Source organism: Chelon labrosus (assembly GCF_963514085.1).
Source record: "Chelon labrosus genome assembly, contig: SCAFFOLD_79, whole genome shotgun sequence".
NCBI lineage: Eukaryota > Metazoa > Chordata > Actinopteri > Mugiliformes > Mugilidae > Chelon > Chelon labrosus.
The window spans coordinates 1-22,277 of record NW_028181560.1 but is presented as its reverse complement, the minus strand read 5'-3'; the positions used below and the strand labels follow the sequence as shown (position 1 = coordinate 22,277).

Sequence of the window (22,277 nt, the reverse complement as noted above, 5' to 3'; positions counted from 1 at the left end):
CACACTAGACAGACAAATTCATAAAAATACAGATTTTCTGTCTCATCTGAAATCGTAAAATTATGCAGAAACCTGTTTCATATTTCCAAATGTGTCTGCAGTATTCTGTTAACTTACCTTACACACTTGCAGAACAATCAAATACTTCTTTGTGCTTTTGACTAACCACATTCTTTTTTTACGACATACACTAAGTAAGGCTGAGCAAACAAGTAAGGGATTTACAAAACAGCCAATGTCACTCATGCTAAAAATATGACAGGACTCCACATACACCTACCTGACACAGCCACATGCATGTTTAGACAACTCGCGCTCTCTGAAAAGCTAAATTCCTATTCTGCAATTTCTCCTCACGGTACAGACAACAGGCTTGTACAACACTTGTGCAGCAAGAGACTGCCATGGTGTACCACTTACCATACTGTCAATAAATAAAAGGTCAAGAATTAAATCGTGAGGCAACCGGCCCTCGCTGGAATTGCAGATGCTTTGCACTGTTGTAAAGCACGGTATTTATCACATTCCTTTCGGTTTGATGAAGCCGAGGAAAATGTTTCCTCGCTTTGAGACACTCCATGCAGAGGACTGCTGCTGTTACAGTGAATATGTGGTGCCGTTTTAATCTGGGATCAAACTGAAAATCCCCTCCCATAAGAGTTCAGTCAAGGTCATACTGGCGATTAGGCAGGCTGTCTATAGAGGGACGAACTGAGACAGAGAAACAGTAGTAAAAAAAGAGAGGTGTTGTCGAATAACCCAGTGGGGCTTACTGTAGGCTTAACGGAAAATTTTCCAAAATGCACTGTGGTATTGTTCGGTTAAATATTCGGCGAGGGAAGATTAACAGAAGACCTACAGTAAAGATAAACTCAGTCCTTACTGCCTCCTGCTCTGTCCGCCACATGTGGGACACTGACCTGCCTACAGACTGGTACTGTGCCCAGGCAAACAGCTGGTCTGTCTGAAGCCTACACACAGAGACACGCACACACACACACACAGAGAGACACAGAGGTGAAAAGGGAGAGAGGGAGGGTGTGAGGGACATATCCACAGGCCTTGAAATAGAGCAGGACTGGCCCAGGTCAGAGCCAGCCTGCCTGGCCACCTGTCTGGCATATGAGTTTTTCCAAGGAAGTGATGTCAAGGTATCCATAATGTGGATGACATGGCCAGTGACACGCCCCCCTAAACTATGTCTGCACCACATTATCATTCTAACAGCACTCCCTGCTAGCACATCCTGTATTAATTATGTTACGAACGTAGTATAAAATTATTACTGTACCATCTACAGGTGATGTTTTTAACCGGTTGCAGAGTCCTTGAATATCCCCATAAGTTTCCCCAATTTTGTTTATCGCCTCAGCGCCCCTCAGTTCCATTAAGGAGCGCAGTTCTTTGAGCGTGCAGCCAAACTCTCCATCGTGGTTGGCCTCCACCATGGAGTTCTTCACCCCACTGTACGAGTTGTTCGCCATCGTGTCGCTGCCTCTCCAGTCTACTGCTGCTGTGACTCAACAGCGGGGGTAGTAATAATAAAAATTAAAAAAAAAAAAAAAAAAAAGTGTCTTGGAAAAGCTTAAATCCTCAAGAGTGCAAACACAGTGATAGTTTCCATAAACGGCTGACGGGCCCTTTTACAGGCAGCTGGAGTCATATGCCAGGTAGTAGGGCAGGGATATTACAAAACAAGCCATGTCCCTCGGAGAGCTGAGTTCCTAGTCTTTCATGGTGACTGAGGATCACCCACAGAGCCGGAGATCACCATGCGTGCAGATCTGAAAGGAGAGGAACAAACATACAAAAGAACGGTCAATAAATGACACTATCCACTGGCAATTTATGTACAATACGGGTGAGGATTGATATTAAGTGTGTGATAGATAATTGGAAATCCCAACTGTCCAACACTTTTTTTGACAAATATAAAAAAAGACACATTCACTTAATGAGGACACAGCTGTAGTGAAGATGTAATAAGCAATGTTAGAAGGTCAGTTTTTGATCTTGCAGCTTTGCAGATTACATGCTCAAGGTCTATACAGATTCTTATATACAGCCCAGCAGCTACAAACTTCTTCACCTCATAATTACATATTTTCCAATGCAGTTTCATTTCTCATACTGCTAATAATAATAATAATAATAAAAAAAGCAAACCCTATCTGCAAAAAAAAAAAAGGGAAAATGGAAGCCTTTCGACAAAACCACTTGGCTGCTTAGCCAAGTAGCAAAGTAATTACAAGAACATCACACAGTCACTGCCAAGAGATTTTGATTAGTTGTACTTGAGCAGCATTAACACAATAATAATTTTGTCATTTGTCAAGTAATGTGTGCTTAGCCTCCTGAACAAAGCACTGCGTGTATGCAAAGTGAAGCGTTTAGTAATCGCTCTGTTCGGATCTGCTTGAAGGGGTTTTTACCTGCAAAAGGGGAATTTAAAGGTAATCCCTTTTTCTCTCTGAGGTGTTTACAGTTAACACAAACTCAACACTTTTTTTGCTTGCAAATGTTTCACGGTTAAGGACTTCCAGCAGCATCTTCCTGCTGCCTGTGAATTGACTCTGTGTGTGCTATACTGCATTTACTTTTGGTGTTTAAAGGAAATGAGGCGTGAAGTGACTAAAACGATGATAATAAAAATACTACTACAAAGACGAGGGATAGCGATAATCGTAAAAGAAACCGATCAAGATATTGCAGTGTAAGCGAACACTCTTAATTGTTTTCAAAGTAACTTTTAATGCTATCAAACTAGAGAAATGTCCTCCCTTCGTCCTACATCTTTACATTCCCTTGGGGCAGAGTTGAACAGCTCTAAGTTGTCCCGCGTCCAACTCCCTCAGCCTTGCAGAAAACTCACTACCGACCATCAAATAAATTTCCTGTTTCAATTCTGTGTGAAAAATCCGAAGCACCTCACTAGCAATCACCTGTTAATCACGTGGCATCAGATTAATGCGTGCCATTTGGTAGCAAGGTTAGCTAGCGGGACGGCTAAAGAAGGAAAGTAGAGCAAGGAAATTGTGGGATCACTTCAACATTTGTTTATTCATCACAAGACATATTGTCATTACAATACTGGTCAAAGTCGGCGCACATTTTCCTACTAGGAATCTAAATAAAAAAAGCTACCAGCCTCCTGCAGAGCAACTGGTGGGGTAACGTGGTGAGCAACTGAACGATTACTTCGGGAAAAGCCTTCTGTTTAATCTAATTAAGACTATCTGTGGCGAGAGGGGGGGGCTCGACATGGGAGAGTCCATCCTAACGAGAGGCTGCTGTCCATTCAACTTTAATCAGTCTAACACAATGGGGCTGATTCATTCGTGTCAACCAGGTTGATAGGAATTTGTCTTTGAGCAGCTCAGACAAGCATGCGAAATCAAAATATAATCATGGAGGTTTAGCAGGTGCCAAACTCTTTTAGGGAGGACTTGATTTCGTAAATATCTTCCAAGAGCAAAAGCACATTTATTTCAAAACGTAAAACAAAATTAACTTGATTTCTAGTCTGAAACTATTATCACATATTGGACTTTCAGGTGGAAAGCCGTGTGAAGACTATAAACTACATTGTGCAGACTGGACTCAGATACTAGTGCAGACACAAACACGCGTTTAGACTAGTCTTCAAATACTATAATGCTGCAGAGGTTTTACACACTATTTTGGCCATATAACACAGATCTAATATAAATCTCCATCTTTGCAGCAAACAGGAACTGTGTCAAAGTCAAAAATATGTCTGAACTTTAAACTGGGACGCAGATGCAGAAGGGAGAGAGAGAGAAAATGTAGCCTCCACGATTGCTCGGCGCACAAACCAATGCTTGCAGCTTATTCCATTGAGATTCTTGGAAACTATTCTGTCACATGTTGAGTTTCTATTTGGAGCCATCTGCCATGGAAAAGAGGACAGAATTTATTATTTATTACACAGCATAATTGCAGGGCTGTGTTGTACTACTGAGGTGGGAGAGATCGTGGAAATCCCTTTACTGAGGAAGAAATAGACCTTTGCCATGTCTAGTGCCGTCTACTTTCGAATCAGGCGTAACCTTGGCCAAAAATGTCTGCGCTAGGGTCATCTCTTCATTGTCTAGGTTGAATTAACAGCAAGAACAAGGCAACAAATTGTAAGTTAGACTTTTAACGGTACTTTTAACGTACAAACTACTCATAACAGAGAGAACTAAAGCATACTGTATATGGCTGCTCTTAAATGAGGATACAACAGATGCTTAACTATGGCTGAATCCCAAACAGAGTCCTGCATCATCTTGGTGACACCCACTGTCGAGTAAGACGTGTGCTAATTCACCGACTAATGAGCCATAAATATTTATATATATTTTCAAGTGTTTAATAGGGCTGAGCAATAATTTGATTAAAGCACTCAACATTATTAACATCGTGTTTTAACCTTTAATCCTAGAGACGTATTAGACATCAGGTGTTACATGTTTAATAATGTGTTTAAGCTAACTAAAGCCTCATTTTATAGCAGATTTTTGAGATTTAGTAAAACAAAATGGAAATGATGACACTGTTCAAACATAGTGTATGCTATCATTTCCATTTCTAATTAAAAACACAAGCTGTCACTACTTAGTTTCACTGCTTCCTGACAATAAGGTTATTTTTCCACATTAAAAAAACAATAAGAAAACAAAACTACATGATATAAAAAGTACTGAAAAGGGACAGATTCATCCATCGTCAAGTCTACCGCCAATTCACAACTGCTCAAATTGGATATAGCCGAGGCTTTTTAGACCCTTCTTGGAACAGTTTGTCGGCAAATTACAATAAATTGAGACAGCTGAATTTCAGGGGCATAAAATGCATGTCATCTCGCACCAAGCAGTAAGTAAGTAGACTTATAGCCTAGAGTAATGAATATAAATCTCTTCATTCTCCATTTCTTTTATGTCTTACTCCAATAGCCGTCTCCAACATTCACACCCCACAACCCCACGCGCAGCAGCGGCGGCAGCAGCAGCAGCAACAACGCCAAGATAAAGAAAGTGCCAACATTTGCTGCGCTGCGTCAGTTTCGGGTTGCGGCGCAGGGTCACATGTCACAACAGTGGAAAATCATTGTGATTGGATCTCCAAGTCAACAGCTGGCATGGTATGGTTGAATGACAGAGGCTAAGGTTAACCCTTTCCACACTACAGCATCAAAGCCATAGCTCAGCATTAATATATGTGCTAGTTTGTTTTTTCACCCAGGGCCTCACACACACACACATCACAAGTCTCTCGATCTACCGAAGCTATTTAAGGCTGCTATCACACATCGGATGCACACCGAGTCCTCCACCCAGAAGGCTGCGACAAGCAGAAACAAGAAGTCAGGACAAAAAAGTGGTGGACATCTCATAAATATACTCGTCTTTGTTTCCCGCAACGAGGAAGGAAAGGAAACCCTCTGGCAGTTTGAACACCTCTACGTGCCAGCAACTCCGATGCAAGTCGAGGATAGCAATTCTAGGGATCCCTCTGCAATGGAGCTGCCTAATGCTAGAGATGGTATTTTTAGCTTCCCCCAGACTGCCCCCTCCCCCCCTTACTGCTAGCCGCAGCTGAACTGGGTCAGGCCATGTAAATGTGGAGGGTACAAAGCAGAGACACCCAGCCATCCTTGTGCGTGGCTTGCAGCTCAGAGTGCTACTTCACCCCACGGACTGGAACCTCTACACAGCTCTCAAACGCTGTCATGCTGCCAAGTTCATGGGAACGCGCAGTCAGAGGTGTCACCGTCAACACGCTTTTTTCCTCTCCAGCTCCTCTTACTTCACGTATGAAAGGATGGATGCGATCGTCTCTAAAATGAAAGTAATCCATAATCTTTTTCACCTGGAATTAAAGCCGTACGTTTTCGTGTGCGGGTTAGAAACAAATCGTAAAAACATACCACAAAAAATATAGTTAATAATTGAGGGAAAAACATGCATTTGAATGCACACTGCAGGTGATAGAGATACCTCTATTAAATGTAATTTTCTTAATTTTGAAATTCACTTTCAATCTATCAAAATAAAGCCGAGGTAAAAATGTATCAACAAACAAAATCAACATAAAATTAAATACTTCACTGGCGATAGAAATCAAATATAACCATCAACATCCGACTCAGTTGCTTCCCTTTTTTATTTTTTGCACTAGTGATATAACCAGATGTCTCAGCAGTGACTGTGAAATAATTAAGACATACTGTACTCGCTTTATAAATCAGAAAACCAAAAAAGGAACGGTTTCATCGAGCTGTCTCGTGTCCGCAGGATAGAGAATATTCCAAAAAAAATAAAAAATAAAAAATCACACACATCTTTCATTGAGCCACTTTGAAGATGAGAAGCTCTCTGTGTTCTTTGTCTTTCTTTGTGATTCTGCGTAGCAGCGCGGCAGCGGCCTGGGGGTCCTGCTGCCCTGCCATTATCTGCCTCCATCTGACCTTGCTATTTTAATCATTTCAATTTTAGGATACACTAAAATAGTGTACAGTCACCAAAAAGCCTATGACAGAGAACGCTATTTGTGTCCCTTTCACACATGAACTAATAATAAATCTACATTCTTCCTCTTTAAAACTATAAAATATAACCATCTATGCTTTCACTAAAACTACACACAAACTAATAAGAAAGCTAAATCCTCTACCCAGCCTTAAAAATATAGTTTTAATCACTGTCATGTCAAGTCGTGAAGCCCACCAGCTTTGCAGCAATGCCAAAACTAACATAAATGTCTGGCACGCTGACTCGTGTAATATTTAGAGTCTTGAGAACCGCAGAACTGTTTTAACAGGCAGGATCAGAGTTTATAATTAGTTTTGCCAATTTTTCCAATTACAGGCACTTTGATCCCCAGCAATGATAACATTAAAAGCTAATTAACAGTAGTCACACCTGTGTGGTTCATTTCTACTGCTTACTTTGGCAAGTTTTGATTGAATGTATGGTCTTAAATGACTCAAACACCATGTCACCTAAAACCTCTTCTTGGAATAACCTTGGCCACACAGAAAAAGAAAGATAAGCAAAACTCCATCATAAGTAAATAGTACAATAAATACATTATACTTAATCGTACATCACTGGACTATATTTAGCTTCCATGTTGGTTTACATGTTGTTCAATGTCACCTCAGATTAATTCACCGTAGCTGCCTTTTCAGTTAAATAACGCTTTATATTAGCCGATTACAATCATTTAACAGACAGAACAACTAATTACTTTGTTGATGCCTCACTTATAATTGTCTCCACTTCACAGCATGACAATGAAATAAGCGCACACGCCAAGCAGCTGTAAGGGAAACTCATCCGTAATGAGTTAGGAAGAGGCTTGACAAGTGATAACTGCCCGGAAGAGTATACTCCATATACTGCAGTTCTTCACAGACACTGCCGCTCTCCGAAAAACTCGTGTGCCGCAAAAGCAAACAGCCCTTAATTTCAGCAGCGAGCTACAATGATGGATTAGCAGAAATCGCATACTCTCCAGAATGTCTAATGAGGCTAATAATGCGATACATTAAAGGATGAAAACCTAGAGTTGTAGTCTGGAAAGGCTGCTGCAAGTAACACTACCCAGCCGGGCTGCACGGCTAAGGAGGTCAACTGATCTCGCCTCTGCGGTATACTAATTTTCAGAAACAATCTACGAAACATCTGACTCGTATTGATTAGTCAGGGCAAGGAGGAGCTACTGTCAATAGTCGGGCAGTAAAAAAAAAAAAAAAGAAAAACAGTATAGAAAGAAATAAGAAAGGATATTTTTGTCATTCTTGAGTGACAGCGACAGTCTAGGTTCAAAGGGCTGAGACACAGCAGCAGATTGTGTTACGGATGATTGAAGTGAATCATTAAACAAACTCTGAATTTCTATATGCTGAGCTGGACAGGCAGCTATAATGAAACATCACCGGAAAACATTTTTTATAGCGGAGTAAAAGCTAAAAAGGATATATATATATATATATATATTACCATTAGAAAAACAGAATCCCAGCACCTGCCACTGCATCTCGGAAATACTCTGCATCGAAGCATTCGCTCTACAATAATATAATATGTCCCCATGGAATTGCTTAGCTTTCGTTTTATTATGTAATAGGACTACAGATAACCCTCCATACTAAGGTGACTGACACACCTCGGGGTTATTGAATCAAATCTATCCGCAGTTAAGCTGAATTCTATGTCCACATGCATTGTGATATGATTACAATACCACTTGCAATCCGCTGTAGGATCACAAGTCATTACACAGACACAGGAAGACACCGCTGGCGCTGCAGCAAGCCGGGTGCTATTTAATTGGATAAGGAGTGATCCCTTCAACTAGACACCAAAAGGTGCTCAGTGGCTGCACTCCACATCAGCCTGGATACCTGCAGGTGATGTCTGAGCAGAGCGCAGATTAGAGAGTGTAAGGGCTTGCATGCGCAGTCGTCAAGGAATATGAGATATGTTAGCTTTGTATGGGGAAAAAGGAATTTAATGCTGCATTCAAGGTCTAGCGGCGCTGCCTTTGAATTTCAGCTGCCAGTTTTAAAATGATGCGCACAATTATAACATTTTTATAAACTTACAAATATATGGCACAGTGCAGTGTTTCTAAGTATATATATATAAGGTTAAGACTTAAGGTGTCAGGTTGAGCATCGATAAATTGAAGTAACGTACAAATGCGTTGAAAATACGGGCATGGATGGCACAGATAGAAGCGGAAACATAATTCAAAATGACGCCGGTAAATTATAATCCGCGAATGATTTATTTTTTTATTATTATTTTTTTTTTTTAACTTTGACAGCGCGGGAGTTTTTCGTCGACAAACGTCGCATAAAACCGCGTTTATTTGGCTCAAATGTGCGTTGACAAGACACACACACACACACAGAGGGGACTTGAATGTATCTTTATTACTGGGTGCCCGAGCTCCCCGAGTTGGTCCGCGTGAGCAACGGCGCAGCGCGTGCAGTCCCAAACGTTCCAGGCCGTTTACCCCCCACTAACGTTAGCTCAGTGACATTATCAACCTGCATATAACATGAGATCCACTTGACGTTAAGCACACTGGGTGACAAGTAATCATGTAACTCCACAATTTGTACGCTGGCTTTAGAAATGCAGGTAACTTTCCCCCTCCCCTCCCAACGACAAACACGGAGGTCCACATTGTGTTAAAGTGGACGCCGATATTACTCAGGGAGATGATGAGCCTCGAAGTCTAAACGTCAATCTGCCGTCCACCAGAGACGTTAAAAACAGGCTAGCGTATACCGTTAGCCGACTAGCTCCCATGCGTTAGCGGATTGTTAAGAGGTGAAATACACAAAAAGCTACTTCTTAGACATTGACAACTCGGAAAACTTAGCCCAGAGCGGTGCATTAGTCTAAGTAAACTAAACACAGGTGTAGGAAATCTGGCAGCATCCCGACTGATTAGCTACCTGGGTTGGAGAACGAGACGCCCAATGTCAGTATCTATCCAAGATATAACGTTAGCTAACGACGTTAGCCTGGTATACAGCTAACTACCCAAGGCAGCTACCCACCAGTGGTTGGCCCTCGTTGATCACTGCACAGAAAAAATTAAGAATATACCGGTCTAGGTTTCATATGCAACCTCGAAAGCGCTTGGAAGCAGCCCTTGCGTTGCGGTATTTTTTGTGGCGCTAGCAGAGAAATTGTAACCACAAATACTTACTCCGTTCTCTGAAGAGCACCCCAGGTCCCTTTCTCTCTCCTACTCCCCCTCAGTCTCACCAAAGACTAGACTCTCTCCCCTGATCTGAGGTAAAATCCCGCCCACTGTGCTGTCACAACCAAAGTCTCCAGCACGAACTGTCAAGATAGTTCCTGTCCCACTTTGCGCTCATGGAAACCCATGTTCACTAAACCGGAAAAATCCATGACACATGCGCACAGCGGTCCTAAAAACGGTTGGAGTAACGGTTAACTGACATCATGGTGGTGAATACAGTAGTCATTTGTAACGGACTACTTTAACACAGATCAGGTGCACACCACTTCTAATGTAATCCATATCTGGTAGCCTTAAATATAAAATATCTACGTCTGAAGCATTAACATTTAAATGAAATGATACTAAAGGGTTTGGAGATACAGCCAAGCAAAAGATAATTTCTCTAAAGTAGTTTTTTATTTTTTTTTTGCGAAGGCGGAAGTAGACAGGGGTGAATCATTTCGCCTCGTTTGGTGCCTTTCTGTCACAACACCGCCGGGGACATGTGATGCACGTCAAAAGGAGGATGGGTACGGACCGCTCGTGTGGATTCCCATTGGCTTAGCCAGCATATCAGTCGCCTATGGAAACGGTTACGTCATGATCCCCTCGTACTCCCTCTTTGCTCCCGTGTCGCTTTATAATAACAGGATTATTCAACAGTCTCCCCCCCCCCCCCCTCTCCATCATATGATGCAGCTTGCAAAAAAAAAAAAAAAAAAAGAAGAAGAAGTAAGTACCGAAGCCTCTCTGCATCCTCTATGCTGTGTGAACTCCACCTAGGCTACACAAGGCTCTTCCCTCGGCGCCTAATCAAGCCTGACGTCATTCTTTCCATGACGTAGCGCGTTTTTTTTCTTCTTCTTCTTCTTCTCCGGATTCAATGCCTGCATTATTTGCGATTCTTCAGTCCTGCTAAGTAGTCACACACATAATCAGCCCCATTACAAGGGCCAACTGTCAGTGAAATGAAAAGAACGGCACTGCATTGCAATGAAAGCAATGTCCTTTACGACTCCCTTAGGCTTCACAAACACACAAAAAAATGCTTTACAATTAAGGTGCAGCAACAAGTCAGAGGTGTAGAGCCCAAGCCGCAGAACGGGCAATGAATTGAAGGTGCATGAAATGAGTAAAAATATAGTATAAGCATTTTTATCCAAGATGAGTTTTGACTTTGCAGAGTTTTATGATTTAGCAGTGGACCCTGTGTTTTTTTTTTTTTTTTTTTTTTTTAAAACAAAAAAGGTGGTAGATGATAAACAGAAAAAAAAACACCCAGTTGAGGTCAAACCTCGGTGTAATATACCTGCTGTCTTGACATAATGGGATTTATCATTAACGCAAAAGCCCTGAGTGGACAGAAGTGACAACCTCTTCAGATTTGTAAACGTTGGGGGAACAGTTCAACACGCCTGGGCTTGTGTGCAACTTTCGGAAAATGTCGTTTAAGAATGTCTGAGTCAGATAGACGTCAAGTCAAGAAAGAGGAAGAGAAGAAGAAAATGAATGATTTATGTAAGTTAGTTGACTTGTGAAACTGTTTGGCCATGTGTTGACGTTGTTGCTCCAGTCAAATGCAAAATGAGGAACAATCAATAGATAGACAGATAAGGTTTAGACCACTACAACCAATAGTAATGCAGGCCTCAGCTGAGCTAGCATTAGCAAACTGGTTTTGGCCTACAAACCCTGCAGTGTCGAAAGCAGACGAGGCAGGCTCTATTTTTTTGGCCAGCTCTCTGTCTGTGGTTTCGGTGGCTTCTTGAATGGCAGCCTGCAGCGCTTTGTGTTGGCCAACGCTGAGCAGATGTCTCTCTAACGTGACACTGATGCCGCCCATTTCTCTCTCTGCCTGTCGGTCTGCGCATCCTCCCTTCCTCCATATCTTTAGTGACTGCAGAATTCAGGGGACACGCTTAAGAAACGGATGACAGGAATGCAAAAACAAGCAGCAGATTTTGTAGCTTCCACACTGAGCCAGGCTAGCTGTTTGCTCGTTTCCTGTATATATGTGCTAATCAGCTAATCATCTACTGACAAACACAACCAATCATCTCATCTCCCTTGACCACAATTGACCCCTTGTCGTCCTTCTGATTGGTCCGCTGACCACCAACCAGAGGGCTCCTACTCTTTGTCAAGCCCCAACTTCCTGTGTTACTGTCGCTAGGTTAGCCACGCAGGGGTCTATTCTCAACGTTAAAAACCTGTAATTATAGAGTGTAGAGGTAACACGGAGGTGAGGCAACCATGTTAATGCTGGCTGCCTTGCCTGCCATGCATGGCAGATTTGCTATAGTTTATCCACTAGTTTTCAGTATTTATTTATGGTTATTCCCTCCACTGTACCCACACTTGACAACTGTTTGTTTTTCACACGGTCTTCTGTGGGCACGGATTCCAGCATTGCTGTAGTTTGTCTAACCTAGCAAAAGTAGGACATAGGAAGTTCGGGACTTTACAAAAGGTAGGAGCCCTCCGGTTGGTGGTCTACAGACCAATCAGGAAGGCCAACAAGGGGTCGGTTTAAATGAGCACACGTCGGTCTAAAGTACAAACGACATATAAAAGAAGTTAATTTCACCATTTGAAGAATTCCTATGAAGCAAAAGCCAAATTATCACGGACAGCTCGCAGACTTTTCCGTGACGTTTCCTTCCAACTTGTGGCTGCTATTTATAGCGTCTATTCTGAAATTGACAGAAAATAAATTCTGCTTTGTGTCATCACCGCCTGTTTGTTCAGTTGAAACCACTTAATCTTTGTTTTAATCCATTTAAACACTTGGGGACCGCAGAAGTGAGCAAGAAGCTGACGCCCCACCCGAGTAGGCCTTTTAGCTGTTTACACAGCGATGTGAGAGCTGTTTGGCCTTTCGGCTCCTTAATGGAGACAGTGTATTATTCACTACTGGAAATTACAAGACGCATCTACAAAGAGAGTGTGGCAGTAATCTGGGAAACCAGCTTATTTCAAGTGATCCTGTTTCTTAATTCATTAGGAAATCAGGTCTCGGCAAACACTCTCGCACTCAGAGAGGCCTGTTGCGTCTCCACGTTGGGGAGACCAATCGTTTTCCCCACAGCTGTTGTCTGAGTCTTGCTGTTGACTCAGTTTCTCGGTGGAAATTTGCCATATGCTCTGGAGCATCTTGTGAACTACAGTAAATGTCAAGTGTCATTAGCCCCTGTGCATGCTAATGTGTTGTTCATGCGGTCTGAGTAAGCATTAATGATGAGGCATGCCAAAAACTCTCCCAAAAAGAGGATGTTGCCTTCAGGGTGACTTTTGCATTCATTACAGACGCACTCGAAACTGATTATTAATTTAGTTTTAAAGAGAAGATGTGGTTTCACAGGGGGAAGATATTAAAGAAAAAAAAAAGTTAGACAAAAGTGTGCGTCAGCTAGCTGTGGTTGTGTGTGTTTGTTCATCCCAACATAGAACTTTAATTACTGGGGTAGAGCTCTACACACCATGAGACAAGATAGCTTGACAAATAATTGCAGGTTCAGCTGAAAAGTGTCTAGCAACTGGCGCTGCATGAACGTGTCTGCAGCTCTAACCCAGAGGAACTTAGCTGCGGCGTCTTATCACATCTTGAGATAGCGGCGAGCAGATTAAGACGTTTGCACGAGTAACAATTCGAGTTGGAAAAGCCAAAGGGGATGGAAAGAATAAGTCACACAGAGAGATTATCAGTTATTTCCAAAACGATTTTTCTTTTTTTTTCTTTTTTTTTTTTAAACAAACACGACTGCGGTGAAAAGGCCTGTGGAGCACTTGGAGATCATGTGCCTCCTCAGCCGAGGCAAGTGGAAAACATGAAGATGTCTCATTAGTCAACTTACACAACCAGGTCCCTATCAGGCAGGACGTGCTGTATGAATATTGCTTCCTCCGGTCAACCGATCTTTCTACACCACTTTGTTTCTTGAACGGACATCGGATTTTCCACTGGCTCAGCACATTGGCAAAGAGTTTAGACGTGGAGGGGAGAAGGAGGGAGGGGGGCTTCCTCCTTTTGAAGAGGAAGAGGAAAAATAGTGTTGCATACTTTAGAGAAAGGGCCGCTGAACGGGGCTGATGATGTGTGAGAATTTTCCAACTGCCTCGCTTGTATTTCTCAGCTGTGATGATAATATGTCATCTTTGCCGGGCTTAGCGGTCGAAGGCGACGTTATAACAGTAGACTGTTTAGACCCATTATTCAAACGGGACGGTAGCTATATCAATCAGGCCAAGTTTATATTAGAGATGGGTCTCGCACGTTGTAATAACAAACCATCGTTATCTAACACGTCATTAGTCCGCCACAATTACTGTAATCACAAGTCCAAACATTGGTTTATGTCTGCTGAAAGAGACCCCAATTATATGATTAAGAGTCAGTCTGCTGACTGGCAAAACGGCCAAAGACACATGAATTATACCTGTGATGCAGGTAAACATTGAGGAGAAGATCTGAAGGGAGACCTTATGAAGCAGCCCCACGGACAAAAGACCCCTTGTGTGAAGGAAAGCTGAGCGAGAGAGGAGGTGGCTGTAGGTGAGGTGCCGGTAAGGAGGGGGTCTATCATGATTGAGCTGCCTGCCCTATGTTTGTGCATGTTTGTGTTTCCAGCTCGCCCTGGAATTTACTGCAAGGCACTGGCAAGGGCAGCCACAGAGAGGTGAATGGCCCACAGGATAAAGGCCAGAGTTGTTGGGAAAAAGAGTCGCCGGCGAAAAAATAGCAAGAGGGAGGAGAAAAGGAAGAGGGAGATGGAGCGCACGGACAAGGAGTTATTGTAAAAGGCAGGGAGTCAGCAAATAAGTGTGAACTGGAAATAGAGATGGTAAAACAAAAGCTGTGTGTGCACGCCGGCGTGTGTGCTGTGCGGGGAAGGAGACAGTGGTCTTCCTCAGCCCTGAGCCAGCAGCACAGAGATTATCTGGCCAAGTTTCCACTCGCAAACAATAATTCACCTCAAGTGCCCATTGAGGCCAGACTCCGCAAGGACGGCGACCCGCCCAGCGCAGTATGAGGTTGCGCGAGCCGAAGAGTCTGTGTATGGTTACGGCATACCATCCCCGCAAGTGAAGACGAGCCACAGAAGGGTGTTGGAGGGGTCGGGGAGAGAGCGGGGGGAAGAAGTTGCACCGCTGCCCTCCAGAACATGTTTTCCACAGTCTGTTTTCCGTCGATATCTCCTGTATTTACATTTGGCTCGGCGAGCGGTGGAGCGCTGCGTTTCAATTCAGGCCAGTGAACACTTTACATGTCATAAAATGTAGGGCATATAAATAGTCTTGATTCAATTACCGTCAAGGCAGAGAAACCACCTGAGATTTTGACTCGATGGAAAACACCGGCATCAGAATCCAACGGGGCCGAAAGCAGAAAACAAAACAAACAAGGCAAAAAGGCTGCAGAATGAAACACTAGCTGTGTGTGTGTGTGTGTTTGAGTCTTAAAAACAAGTTGTAATGAATTATATGTTGATGATAAGAAACGTTAACAAGGCGTTGTTACCTTTTAAGGTGCTGATGGATGGATGGGACGAAAATGAAAAGGCTCGAATGTGTTTAAATGTGTGCTAAGGGCTAGTTAGCTCGCTGGCAGAGGTGACTTTGGGTAAATTAGTGGCAACAGGCAGTAATTAAGAATCGTTTTCACTCTGCTTAGTTGTTCAGTTAGGCGTGGAGCCCATCAGGCCTATAAATCTGCTTTTTCTCTTCCCCCAAAGTCTGAGCAGTGCCACCAGAGACAAGGCAAAACAATTAATGGCACCTTAATTACAGCGTCACATCGGATTTGTGCTTAACCCACGGATTGTGCAGAGAGCAAAAGAGGGGCACACTGAAAGTGGTTGTTTCCTTAAGCCGACGCAGGGCTTTCGCAGCGTCCAAAGCGGAGTGGCATGGACTGGGCACAGATGGGGCATGGAGGAAGAGTTCCAATGGGAACTCGGTGCCCTTTACACCCCGTTTCTTCCCTTTCGCATGAGGGCTTTCCCCCTGGGAAAGGACGGAGGCACGAGGAGAAGGGGAGGCAGGGTTACAGACGAGGATGTAAGCTTCTGGAGCATATGTGTGAGCACACTCGAGCTCCACACTCAAATGCACACCTTGCCCTGCAGCAGGTAATAGCCTTGACCTTCAGAGGGGACAGAACAAGTGGACATATGTGTCTGGGAGAGAGGGAGGTGAAAGGCTTCAAAGTGAAGCAGTATGTTATGCGAGACAGGCTTAAATAAATCAACTTACAAATACAAATATACTTCAAATGCACTATATAGACCAATCGACCACATCTTTAAAACCACCAACCTGTGACCTGATCTCTTTACAGTGTAATGTCCTTCTGTAAAAACCTGGGTGCTGGCATTTATGTGGACGTACTGAGCGTTTGATATGCACCGCCAGCCGAACAGCGTTGCAGACCAAGTTCACGTTTTCCTTGGACCGCTTTTAATAGATACCGACCCCTGCAGACTGGAAACTCCACACAAGTGCTGCAGTTTTGAAGATTCTCTGACCTACTTGCTTGTCTAGCCATCAAAGTTTGGCCCTCGACAAAGTCCTTCCACTTTCACTGCTTACAGTTTGACATTTTGGTAAATATGGTTATTCTTGCAAAGAGTTAGACACAAAGATTGATGACACCCTACAAGTAAAAAGCTAGGGCCAGCAGCTGATTAGCTTAGTACAACCTTTTGAGGCAGGGGGACACCACTAATCTAGCAGCTAGTAGCTGGGCTAAACTAAGCTAACTCAAGCTAGCCGTAACAGATATGGAAGTGGTATCTTCTCATCTAAAAAAATAAATAAAAACGTACTGCACTGCTTTAAATATCAATTTTCAGTAGTATTACATATAGGGAGCTGAAGGTATAACATCATATTGGCTCCTCTTCCACAAGCTTCTCCAGCTGAGCACAAGCCCTCTCATTTGTTGATTTGCGAATTCTCACAGAAACTGCCTCGAGTAACGAGAAACATTTATGAATTAACCAAGGCAAAGATCATTTTATTCTCAATGAACAGACCACAATAACAACTCGATCCGCGGGTTTTATTGTAACTGGATTTTGCCCAAGTTCATAAAACATCAAGTCACGTGTTCAACTTTGTAATCCGTGTTCTCCAAACTATACGGCATCCAGTCCTCTCGGTATTGCTATTTTTACATCTGAACTACAGAGGCTGTGACCCACTTGTTCACGGACTCGCTTCCTGTCAAGCAACAAGCCATTAGCTTGCAGACACCTTGGCTTATGGGGAATGGTGCTCATGTAAAGGCTGCTAACGACATGAATACTGAATGAACGCTATTAAATTCTTTATTGTAAGAAGAGCAGCGTCCCTATGTAAACACGTGAAGCAAGTCACGCAACATCTGCGCCGTTCAGATTGACTCGAAAGCGGTGTTTGTCGTGATCCTGGTAACCCGCCAACCCCGTCTACCAGTTTAACGAGCTAAACTCCACTTCAGCTTTCTGTTGGCGCTAAATATTTGTAGATACTTGAGTCCGTACAGCACCAAGTCACGCACCGACGTTTGGCTTTCACGATCTCACAGTTAAAATCTGGGTTCAGACACGAAACGATGCCTTCAAATGCCTGAAATCAATGTGGAAAAAAAGCACTTTGATCCCCTTTAAGTAAAGTCGAAACTGAGAGGCAGGAAAAAATACTATATTATCAGGAATATGTGGACATACACAATCCATAAAGAACCAGTCAATCCCTATAGGATTAAAGGACTTTAAGAATTTAAACTCTTTTTTTTTTTTTTTTTTCATTTCAGGCCAATATGACATGTTGCTCCAGAGGAGATGTAAATGTGGGAAAAATCATAGCCCTGCTTAGTTACCAAGCTGTGACCAACCCCGTGATTACATGTCATGTCCCCATCATCATTACCACCGGCACACCCCATACCCCAATATAGAGAGAGAGGGAGAGAGAGAGAGAGGCAGATCCAGCATGATCCTTCCGTAGCAGATGGATATGTCAGATATGCCTGCTTGGGCTTATGGGGATGCTTAGTGGTAAATGTAATGACCTGTGTGGGTTTGTATGTGTGTGTGTGTGTTTGCCTACCCCTCAATCCACTGTTCCAATTACCCTGGATCTGTCTGGGGAAAACTCAGTCACTGTGCTGCAGCAGAAAGTCGGGGCAAAGCCAGAGCCAGTTATAACTTTGATTCTCCCTTCCTGATTGGGAGAGGGGAACTTTATGTGGCCTGGGACAGAAATAAATAAATATAACTCTGTTTACTTTGCTGGGTAAAATGACAAATCACCAATGATTACCGCTGCCAGTATAAAAGTGTTTAGAAATTGCTTTAAAGTATCCTCTAACAGAAAAGAAAAAAAAAGAAAAGTTCAAGGTTAGAAACCACTGGGTTCATCTCCAGAAGCATCATCAGCTGCATGACTAATACACTGCCCGGCCAAAAAAAAAGTCGCCACCTGGATTTAACTAAGGAAATAGACACAAATTACTTCATGGGCGATTATCTTTCAGCTGGCAACAAGTTATTTAACCCCAACTGATGCAATGAGTAGCTTCTCGTTTCTTAAACAACCATGTCTAAAGACACATCCCGCGGTCGTGGAACAGATGTTAGTCTGTTTGAGAAGGGTCAAATCATTGGCATGCATCAAGCAGAGGAAACATCTAAGGAGATTGAAGAAACTACTAAAATTGGGTTAAGAACTGTCCAACGCATTATTAAAAACTGGAAGGATAGTGGGGAACCATCATCTTTGTGATCCCTTAAACGTTTGGTGAAATCAAATCGAAGAAAAACAAGAGTAGAACTAGGGCTATGTTTAATAGTAAAAGTAAGAGCATTTCCACACATACAATGTGAAGGGAACTCAAGCCATTGGGACTGAACAGCTGTGTAGCCTTAAGAAAACCACTCATCAGTGAGGCTAACCGGAAAAAAAGGCTTCAATTTGCTAGGGAGCATAAAGATTGGACTCTGGAGCAATGGAAGAAGGTCATGTGGTCTGATGAGTCCAGATTTACCCTGTTCCAGAGTGATGGGGGCATCAGGGTAAGAAGAGAGGCAGTGATGCACCCATCATGCCTAGTGCCTACTGTACAAGCCTGTGGGGGCAGTGCTATGATCTGGGGTTGCTGCAGTTGGTCAGGTCTGGGTTCAGCAACATTATGTGACCAAAGAATGAGGTCAGCTGACTACCTGAATATACTGAATGACCAGGTTATTCCATCAATGGATTTTTTTTCTTCCCTGATGACACAGGCATGTTCCAAGATGACAATGCTAGGATTCATGGGGCTCAAATTGCGAAAGAGTGGTTCAGGGAGCATGAGACATCATTTTCACACATGGATTGGCCACCACAGAGTCCAGACCTTAACCCCATTGAGAATCTTAGAGATGTGCTGGAGAAGGCTTTGCTCAGTGGTCAGACTCTCCCATCATCAATACAAGATCTTGGTGAAAAATTAATGCAACACTGGATGGAAATAAATCTTGTGACATTGCAGAAGCTTATGGAAACAATGCCACAGTGAATGTGTGCTGTAATCAAAGCTAAAGGTGGTCCAACAAAATATTAGAGTGTTTGAGCTTTTTATTTGGCCAGGCAGTGTAGCGTACACTACAGTATGTGTAAAATTTCATGGATATAGATTTGTGGTTTGGACACACTCTTCTTCAAAGGCTCACACAAAAGAAGCAACTCTAAAAAAAAAAAAATCTCAGCCCTTGATGGTGGTGACCTGGTTCACTGCAATTCAGGAAGTCAGTTTGGTCTATTTAGGTTTAAAAAGAACACAATGTGCACTGCAATTGAATTACTGAGCACACGGACAGGTTCAACAAGGCTGTTTGTCCCCGAGATGTAGCGCATGATTCCGAGCAGTCGTTAAAAAAAAAATAAAAAATGGGCCTTTACCATTTCCCATTAGCTGTTCAATAATTAGAAAGTTCATCAGACCACTCTAACCCTTATTCGATGGCCTCTGGTGATCTGGTCGACACAAAGCTTTTCTTTCATGCGCCGTTTACAGGCACGGTTTGGTTTTAGATTGCATAAGTCACTTAACACACATTCTGTTTGTTTAACTTTACTTGGACTCTCTGGTTCTTAGACCTCTCCTGCAAAGTCACAACCTTAAGCCTCTATCCAATGGTTAACGGAAACTTTCCTCTGTGTTAGTGTGTCATGCGAAGGGCACGGCAGGAGGATTTTTCCAGTGAGCTGTCTGTAGAAAAACACCCATCCCCAGCGTGATGCATCAGAAGCCTGGAGAAAGGAGGGTATATATATGTCAAAGCTCTTCCAGTGGGCTTCCTGTTTTGACCTGCAAGAGGGTGAGACTCTGTGTGTGTGTGTGTTCTTGGAAGTTTTTTTTTTTTTTCCATGCTACCGCTGATATAATAACTTCACCTCATTTCACTAATGAGACACAAGTCATAACTAAAAACGGTATCCGTGGTATGGCTCACATTCACTGAGCGGCGCGCTGAAGTTGAACTCTCCATCATCGTATCGTATCTTCTTGGTATTTGTTAAATGTCGGTGGGTGCAGTCCGTCCATTAGCCTTGTCCATGTAAAATTCCTCTCAGATCTCCAGTATGTGAGAAACCATAGAAACAGGCTGGCCTTTGTTTCTTGTACTCGGGAAAGTGTCCTGTGAGCTGAACTGAGTAATACTGCTGTGGCAGATGACAGGCCCACTCACAAACATTCAGTGTTGGATGGAAAAAAAAAATGGGTGAAAAATTACATTAATAAAAGGTGTGACATTTTGAAGGGCTGAAGATGATATTCTGTCAACTCTTCTTTTTGATAAACTCCCTCTTGAAGCAGAGAGACTCTCTGTACTGATCATACTTCTGGGCAGAAATGTAAGTTGGTGTTGGTATGATGTCTGTCAACCACACCATCGTCATCTGACACCAAAACGTGTGGCCAGATCTTAAAGTCCCAAGTCTAATTTGATCTTAATGATCTACAAGTAGTCATTTCCTTAAAAAAACTATTACAAAACAAAAAAACAGTGACTCATCGTGAACTGGGGGGTGTTTTTCTCTCATTTTTAAGCCCCTCCCCCATGACTAATTTCTGCCACTTACAGTAGGACGCAAAAAGCCACCTCCCTGTTTTCAAAAGCCCCGGCAGAAGCCGAATGGTGGTCAATGCCCTGTGGAGGTGACCAATCAGAGTATAATTGACTTTTTTAGGGAGCAAAATCCCTAGCTTTTCTGTTATTAATCATGTTAACATGCTAAAGTTTATAGCATTTTGCTAACATTTCATGTGTTCCTATACCTAGCAGAGTTTGCTTGACATAACAGTCAGTTTGCTTAGCATTCAGATTGGAAACAACAGGAAGCTTTGACTCTAGCCCTGCCCGAAGACGAGCAACACCAGTCCCGACCAAGGAATATTTCTGCACATGAATCACACACTAACTTCGGCTTTCATCGATACACTTGGTAGTTGGATTTTATTGTAGCCTATGGATAGAACCGTGGCTTCTATCAGGTATCCTGTTTCGTTTTCATGCTAAGCTAAGCAGCTGCTGACTCCAGCTAGATATTTACTGTACGGACATGAGAGTGGTAGTATGCATTTAGACTTTAGACTCAAGCTTTGCACCAGGTGTGCACATTAGAATAAAAAAATTGCTACACCGCCTCACAACAGAAGCTATACACAGATCATATCCTCATTAAGAAACCTGGGGGACAAATTCTTATGAAAATAAATCTTACGTTGGATGATTTGTTTTTCAAGGGCATCAAGTTCTTCACCGCATTCTCAGACAGAAAGCAAATAAGCATTGTCCCCAAAAAGTTAAACTATTAAGAGTCTTTATGTATTAAAGTTTGACAACTTGGCATTTAGATTCACTTTTTAGGAAACAGGCTTTAGCCTCATTAGAGTGACCAGACAACATGAAGCCTAGTTAGAGGAGTCTGCTACTATAACCTAGTTAAGGGCTACCCTACTTTCAGCTCCAATAGCCCACTTACAAAAACACCCAGAAGAGTCAGACTCTCCATGAGAACAGAGTCCAAATAAGTAATGGCAACTCTGAGCTAACGCTGGAGCAACCCTCGCCCTAAAATAAAGAGGGAAGATTGGGCAGAGTTGTCGCAGGGAGCCAGGGCTGGGGTGGGATGCATTGCGTTCATATTTCAGGCTTCACCAGCTTGTCCTCAACGACTTACAAGATCACAGGATCGTACTCAAGGACACCTTGGCAGGACACAAAGCTGTTAATGAGCGCTGGTTGCACAAGTTGGGATAAAACATGTGAATGAGAAGTTACGGGATGTCGCTGCATGATAGGATTTAGTGTCAGCCGGGCCTCATATATCCCTCCACAAATTAAAACCACATCACAGTGAGGCTAACCTCAAACTACAGTAACAATCTTTTAAAAATACTTTCTCAAGGCCTTGTGTGGCGTACAGGCAAGTTTGAAGACTTAACCACACTTAATAATATTATTTTACTTTGC

General features: G+C 42.8%; 1 protein-coding gene across 3 annotated transcripts in view; it reads right to left on the bottom strand.

The window, feature by feature from the left end:
- Positions 1–9,817, bottom strand: part of atp2b1a (ATPase plasma membrane Ca2+ transporting 1a) — a 33,871-nt gene extending 24,054 nt beyond the window's left edge. For all 3 annotated transcript variants that reach the window (XM_084575321.1, XM_084575319.1, XM_084575320.1), the window contains exons 1-2: positions 9,736–9,817; positions 1,292–1,784 (exon numbers count right to left, since the gene is read on the bottom strand). In XM_084575321.1, the coding sequence (XP_084431447.1) occupies positions 1,292–1,484 (193 nt within the window). In that variant the 5' untranslated portion in view covers positions 1,485–1,784; positions 9,736–9,817. The remainder of the gene's footprint in view (positions 1–1,291; positions 1,785–9,735) is intronic.
- Between the last annotated feature and the right edge of the window lie 12,460 nt (positions 9,818–22,277).